The sequence below is a fragment of the Euwallacea fornicatus genome, chromosome 18, assembly GCF_040115645.1.
Source record: "Euwallacea fornicatus isolate EFF26 chromosome 18, ASM4011564v1, whole genome shotgun sequence".
NCBI lineage: Eukaryota > Metazoa > Arthropoda > Insecta > Coleoptera > Curculionidae > Euwallacea > Euwallacea fornicatus.
Genome location: NC_089558.1, coordinates 2,225,262 through 2,232,837, shown reverse-complemented (window position 1 = coordinate 2,232,837; position 7,576 = coordinate 2,225,262). Strand labels below are relative to the sequence as shown.

Genomic DNA, 7,576 nt, shown 5'->3' with positions numbered 1-7,576 from the left:
ATGGAGCGCTGGACTTGTAAACGGTACCCCTACCGAAATCACGCGATGCAAAAGGAGTAGAAATTATTCGCACTCTGATAATTGTTCTTGTTAGACGGATTTTATTGTTCTTTTGTCTCTTGTTGCCAAGATGGTTGGAGGCGCTAAGAAGATACTTCGATAGTACTTGTATTATCGAGCGAAGATGGTAACCTTTGGTGTCACTTCTTCGGATTTGTATGTTGATAGCAAGCAGGTTTACGATTATTATTACAGGTTAATAATAATTAAATAGCAAATTAATTACATAAAGTAATATGTAATTTAAACAAAGACATGTTATAAATTTGCAGTAGTTATATATGGACAGCGAAGGTGTACATAAGAGATTTTCAATGAAGACTTTACAATTGAAAAGAAAAATGACGCTTTGTTGCACAGTCAATTGACTAATTTAATGATTGAATTAATCATGCGCAATGCTACAGATTTCTGAGTAAATTATCTCCAAAAGTATAGAAGCAGTATGGAAAATACTAAGGACGTGTTGAATTTTGACATCCTGTATCTCAAAAACTAAGGATTTTCCAACGTATATCTTGACATTATTTACTTAAAATAAAGGTTACCATCGAATACCAGCACACTCCTGCTAATACAAACCGATTCACCCTGTATACAAGGTATTATTTTAATAACATATAGAGACGTTACATGGTTCTTTCTTCCATAGTTTTAAGATAGATCTTTCAATTAAACATGAATCCGCACATTCTTAGCCAGTAAGAGGTCGAAATGCGAAAATGCAGTGAGTCAAATATCCAAAAGGCGATCCAAGATATCTTTGTGCGTACTTCAAATCATGATAAAACTTCGACTTGAAAAATACTTCGTATATAAAGTGGTTGGTGAATCTTTCTCCCCAAGTGGACATTGAAGAACCGATCCTTAGAGAGATATTTTGATTGATCTTTACACTTGATTAAGAGTATTGCATATACAATTTTTGAGAAGAATCGAAGCTTAGTAATGCAGCTTAAGCGTAATTACTGCTGGGTCTGGAGTAAAAATAACACCAAAAAACAACAAAGCGGTTTGTAGAAAAAACATTCTGAATTCGAAATAGTGCAAAATGAAAAATTTCCCACTTCCCCCAATAAATTTAGCGTCTCTTTGACTATCAGCATCATTAAGTCAGAAACCAAATGATGAGTTTGTTACTCCCTCAACTTAAATAATTGCCAAAGGTATGAGATAGCAAAGGTTTCTCTTTAACTTCTTGCAAGTAATTTAGTAGTTAAATGGCAACAGTCATTCCTAATACGCGCATCTGCATCAGGGTATAGTAGATAATTGTTTGAATCAACGATATAAAATTACATAAGTATTTGTCCTGTTACATAGAAAAGATGAGTAAGTCCTCTTGTACAATTTAAGGGTTAAATTAAAATATTCCACATAATTTTTATTTATTTAGATTTCATTTTTGTTGTGGTTTCGCTGATCCTATTCTGCAACTCCCCCCTCGGTAAAGCCCATAAACCCAATTGGAAACTCGTCTATGAATGGAAGCAAGTCGAATTCAAATTCGCGAATGAAGAGGAGCGCATGCAGGCGATTGAAAATGGAACATTTAATGCAGGAAAGCTCCAACCCATCGACGCTCAATACACCTTCAATGGTAAATCACAAGCATATATTACGGCACAATACTGCAAATTTCCCTTTTTAGCCAAAACCAGCAGAGAAAGAATATTTATCACAATACCTAGAGAAGATGTGGGGTACCCTGCAACATTAGGAGTGATTTCTAATGAGGTTAAAGATGGTAATCCAGTGATTGAACCTTATCCATCCTGGTCTTGGCACATTAACCCGGAAGAATGCAGATATGACAGGCTGATTTCGGTTTTTAGAGTTTGGGTAAAGACTTAATTTACTTATAAATATTTTGCTTAGATTATTTATGCTTTAGGTAGATGAGTGCAACAAACTCTGGGTTATCGATAATGGGATTATTGGGGATAAATTTACTTGCAAACCTCAGCTACTGGCTTTTGATTTGGACACGGTAAGGAAATTTCTAGAGAAAAAGTTAATGTTAAAAAATGATCTTGCAGGATAAATTAGTTCATAGATACGAAATTCCTGATGACCAATACAGCTCCACCTCGTGGTACATCACCTTGGTGGTCGAAGTGGAAGACACTAAAAACTTATGTGAAAATAGCTGGGTTTATGTAGCTGACTGCGTCACTCCTAGCTTACTAATCTACACCCTTAAAAAAAACTCTTCTTGGAGAGCTCTAGATGATTCCTTCAGAAATAAAACTGAGTTTCTACATTTCGATATTGCAGGCTCTAAAGTCGACATAGATGATGGATTATTTGCCCTTGCACTAAACCCTCATCCTGATCTGGGACATAGAGAGCTTTTCTATCATTCTTTGGCAAATGATAAGGAATCCAGAGTAAATACTGGAGATTTAAAAAATTCTGACAATTTCCAGGTGTCTTATGGCCAACCCGGTATATTTTATGTAAGTTTAATATAACATATTGAATAGAATTAATAACTGACTCAAAAATTTCAAGACATTTGCCAAAGGTAGAAATCAGCAATCAGCCTCAGAGGCCTTTGACCGCAATGGAAATTTGTATTTCTCTCATCTACACTCTGTACAAATTTTGAGGTGGGATTCTAAGAGACTCTATAGGCCTGACAACTTTGAGGTTCTTGCTACTAATAACGAAACTATGCAGTTTCCCAGTGGATTAAAGGTGACGATCAAAATTTGTGAAACTGAATAAGTATTAGGTAAATTATGTAACGATTTCAGGTTTCTCCGTATAAGCATGGTAAAACTGAGGCTCTGTGGTTGTTTTCTACTGCATATCAGAGATATTATACTCAAAATTTAAATGGAAATGTTACAAATTTTAGGTTGTTTTTCCTGGAATTATAGTATATCAACCTATAAATGCACGTTATTTGTCTGTAAGGATAAGCTGTCCTACTTAACTGTAATAAATGCGTTACAAGCACATTGGCAGTTTTTTTTAAGTGCATTTAAGTACAAAAAATGCAAAATTAGTCGTTAGTTTCATTTACATTGATATTGTTTTCTAGGTAAAGTTACCAGGAAGTTGACGTATTGGCTCTAAGAAGTACAGTGTTTCCAATATATATAATTAGTATAAGAATTAAGTATTTTAATAACACAAATGCTGGAACCTGCTTGCCAAAATAACAACTCATTTGTGCTATTTTCTAATCTAGAAGAGATAAAATTAAAGTAAGTAAGTAACTTTTTAAGTGTTTTAACCTGCTAAACATTTTCATATAACTTGTATTACGTCAAATTTCAGTGCTACCTATACACCTTTTCTTTTAACGCAACCACAGAAATATTAACATTTGTATGCTTTTGTGAATTGAGTTATTATATCTGACAAAAGTTCCATTACCACTAAATTTTAATAGAACTCATAAATAAAAAAAACCTATAAGCAATAGGGGATTCTTTAAAAAAATATCGTCTTCTAAGCATTAGGAAACTACAACTTGTATATTAATAGGCAAGATTGTCTATTGCAGTTTGTTAATGAGAGGTTACCAAACGATGAAGTTCAAATGTGTTAATATCTTATATGGTAAGTTTCATCAATTCTCAACTATAACATGTTAAACACTACTTTTCTACAGGTTACCTATTGGTACTGGTCGTACTACACCAAGAATCAGAATGTAGCAACCCAAAATACAATTTTGAATTAATCTACCAATGGAAACAAATCGAATATAAATTTAGAAATGAAGCAGAACGCAGTGAGGCTATTGCTAATGGGTCATTTAACGTAGGAAAAATCCAAACTATTGATGCACAATACACATTTGATCGTAAGTGGTACCAAATGCATTATTATAACATTTTTCTCGTCAGACTGCCAAATTGGAAATTGAAAAAAAAAACAATATATGATGATCTTTAACTATGAGTTCAAGCTTCTAGGAATTATTCAGTGCAACAATAGAATATAGTTTAAGTAAAAGAACGATGTTCGGAAATATCTTCCTTAGACACTATTACCTTCTGATGCTTCAGGACAGTTGTGTACAAAAATGTGTTTTATTGAATTTTAGTACGTTTTATTTCAATTTATTTGTACAAAATAATACTACACTACTTTGGTTTGTTAACGTATGGGTCAGTTTTGCTGGTGACGATTTGATTGGATAATACCTACTGCTCAATCATTTCATGGAAACCTATTTGCAGGTACTTTTTTACATGATGTTCTATTGGAACTTGTTGAAAACGTTTCATTAAGAATTCGACAGTAAATGTGGTTGTAACATGAAGGTACGCTTGAACCCTTTTCTATTCAATTCCATCAGAATTTAAATCTTTAGTTCAGACAATATTGGATCGGAAAAGGTAGTCCAGTTCTGTAGCCCCCTATATCATTCGATATAACACCTTAAGATTTCTTTCTGTCTAAAGGGACATGTAAAGTCTTTGATTTATGAAACATTGGTGGAAAAATGGCAATGCCTGATTACACGAATAACTGCATTATTTTAAATCGTTTAAAACGATTATAAAATTTTTAGCCAAGTCCGCAGAAATCATGTTTTTAAGCAAGTGCGTTCAAGTTCAAGGACAACGTTTTGAGCTATTACTATGATATTATTTTGTACAAATAAATTAAAATGAAACATATTTAAACTCGATAAAACACCTTTTTGTACATAACTGTCTTAAAGAATCATAAAGTCATAGTGGCTTAGGAAGAAATTTTCGGATATAGGTTTTTATACTCAAATGTCTTCTATTATAACACTAAATAATCCCTAGAAGTTTAATCCCGTACTTTGCAATCACCCTGTTTTTACAGCATGTACAAATCGCGAACGAATCTTCATCACTACTCCCAGGATAACTGACAATGGTGTACCTGCAACGATAGGAACAATTACAAATGAAAGGAGAGATGGAAATCCTGTTATTGACCCTTATCCATCATGGTCATGGCAGCTGAATCCTGAAAAGTGTCATTACCATCGTATTGTGTCAGTATTTAGAGTGTGGGTGAGTATTAATCAAAAGTAATTTTACTGTTTAGCAATTTTTTGGTGAGTTGTAGGCAGATGAATGCAATCGACTCTGGATAGCCGATGATGGAATCGTTGGAAACAGTTTTGTGTGCCCTCCTCAGATTTTAGCGTTTGACTTAAGAACCGTGAGAATATCCTTGAAAATGGAAAATATCACATTAAAAACAAATTTGCAGGATGAGCTGCTTTACAAATACGAAGTGCCTTACGACCAGTACCTTAACGTCTCATGGTTCATTTCACCTATTGCCGAAGTAGAAAGTTTTGAGAATCATTGCGAAAATACTTGGATTTACGTGGCAGACACCAATGCATCATCCATGCTGGTGTACAGTTTAAAGCAAAATACGTCTTGGAGAGTGCTAGATCATAGTTTTGAACCAGATCCGAATTACAATTTTTACACAATAGGAGGTTGTGATAACTCATTAATAATCAAAATAATATTTCGTTTTTTACTTCTGAAATTCCCTATGATTTGAAATTTAGATTATTATATTGTCTTGATGGATATTATCAGTTAATGCTTATTTTTTCCTTTTAGGTGATAGTTTTTCCGTCGCAGATGGCATAATTACAGTGGCCCTTAGCCCTCCTTCAGATGGTCTCCATAAAAGAAAACTGCACTACCATGCTATGTCTAATATAAATGAATCTTGGGTTTATGTTAAGCATTTGAAGAATCGAAGAAACTTTGAAGTTCCGTACAGTTCTCCAGAGTTATTTTATGTAATTGTTTAATTTACTGCTTTTAAATTTTCGTAAAATTTACCTTTTAGACTTATAAAGACAAGAGAAATCAGCAATCTGTTACTGAGGCTGTTGATCGTCATGGAAACATTTACTTTTCTCTGTTAACTGATGTTGAGTTATTGAAATGGAATCCTAATACTGCATATAAGAGGAAAAATTTTGAACTTGTAGCTAATGATAAGGAAACTATGCAATTCCCCAGTGGTCTTAAGGTTCAATATAAAAGTGTGGTAAGAATATAGTGACAAATTTTGAATTTGTAGATTTTGCCATATAGAAATACCAAGAAAGAAGTTCTCTGGATGTTTTCTGTGGCATATCAAAGATATGAGGCTAATACTTTAAATGGAACTATAGTAAACTTTCGTTTATTCCGAGCTTTTCTCTAGAAGAAGGTAGACATGGAAAGGAGTAAGGAATGATAATAGCAATTTCATTAAACCAATATGCATTTATTATAAATAACTATCCAATAAAGTATGGAGAAATATCCTTTGTAATTGAAAAAATCATAATTTTTACTCATCTGCTTCGAGATTGATGTGGCTGCCAAACTTGCCATACAGATGGCCCTTCAATTCAGACATTTGATCTTTGATTCCTTCACACTTAGTCTTCAATGCAGAGATTTCCTGAGTTATTTTCTCTTTGGCCTCTTCAAGTGATTTCTAATAATAAATATTAATAAAGATTTTTACTATTTTTTGTATATACAAACCTGAGTTGCTTCAAGGTTTTGACAAATGAAAACCTCTCCTACTAGATATGGAATTAACTCATCATCATCAAAGAGAGATATTTCATCACAGGCATCTTCAATACTTTTGAGATCATTCTGAAAAATAGGGTGTTTTACTAGTTAAAATTTGTGACTATGTACTGGCAAACAAAACGTTGAATAACGTAGCAGCTAAATACTAACTGTGTGTGTTAAGCTAGCTAGTATTTTTAAGGTATCAATGACATATTATTGTTTATGCATGCTGAAGGACGTGTTTTGAAGCATGGTTAGGCCTATTGATTTCTTACCTCCTTGACTTTAGCCTCATCTTTCAGATCTTCAAGTTTAGCGTTTAACCTGGCAAAAATGTTAATTTTTTGCTGATCCTCATATGAAATGTGAACATCTGAGTCCTGTAGGGATTGTATAGGTTTTGTAGTAAGAGAGTTCTGCCGTCTTCATTTGAATTTAAATACTCACGGGTTGAAACGTGCCTTTTCCACTATTTCCAGACATTTTACAATTAAAAAAAAGCCTTTTAGGAGATCTTTTTAAAGAATATTTCCAAATTAGGATAGGTATAGATATGAAAACTAAAAAAGATAGGTTATGTCACGAAAATATCGTCGAAAATGACTCTCTTACTTTTAAGGCGATTTCGTTCTATGATGTGTCTGAACTGAACTGAGATTTATTAGAACACGAATTTTCTATAAATAAGATATGGATATTATTCAATAACTCAAAAAGGCAGACAATAACATCATTATCCATAACTTATGTCTGATTATTCGATAATATTCCAGCGTGAACTTAACAGCTATAGCGCTAAACATTTTAAATATTGATCAAGTTTGTTTTGTGTATGTCTGGTTGCCTATGCTTATTGCACTGCAAATGGATTGAAATCTCAGTGAACAGATATACGACTCCATATTCAAAAGTTCACCGATTAAAAATTTTAAAAATCGGATCGATAATTATAGAAATTGACTGCATGTTTT

The 7,576-nt window shown here is 33.2% G+C and overlaps 2 protein-coding genes across 2 annotated transcripts; one reads left to right on the top strand and one right to left on the bottom strand.

The window, feature by feature from the left end:
• Nucleotides 1-86: 86 nt before the first annotated feature.
• LOC136345099 (uncharacterized) lies at nucleotides 87-6,545 on the top strand. Its single transcript, XM_066293109.1, has 16 exons — nucleotides 87-255; nucleotides 1,457-1,660; nucleotides 1,712-1,902; nucleotides 1,955-2,050; nucleotides 2,100-2,519; nucleotides 2,575-2,760; nucleotides 2,820-2,838; nucleotides 3,182-3,275; nucleotides 3,578-3,633; nucleotides 3,686-3,880; nucleotides 4,879-5,072; nucleotides 5,128-5,223; nucleotides 5,275-5,512; nucleotides 5,643-5,827; nucleotides 5,878-6,063; nucleotides 6,115-6,545. The coding sequence occupies exons 1-16, from the start codon at nucleotides 219-221 to the stop codon at nucleotides 6,238-6,240; spliced, it is 2,523 nt and encodes an 840-aa protein (XP_066149206.1). The 5' UTR covers nucleotides 87-218; the 3' UTR covers nucleotides 6,241-6,545.
• Pfdn4 (prefoldin subunit 4) lies at nucleotides 6,283-7,159 on the bottom strand. The gene is made up of 4 exons (XM_066292806.1): nucleotides 7,053-7,159; nucleotides 6,881-6,985; nucleotides 6,570-6,686; nucleotides 6,283-6,519 (listed from the first exon to the last, which is right to left on the bottom strand). The coding sequence occupies exons 1-4, from the start codon at nucleotides 7,086-7,088 to the stop codon at nucleotides 6,370-6,372; spliced, it is 408 nt and encodes a 135-aa protein (XP_066148903.1). The 5' UTR covers nucleotides 7,089-7,159; the 3' UTR covers nucleotides 6,283-6,369.
• Between the last annotated feature and the right edge of the window lie 417 nt (nucleotides 7,160-7,576).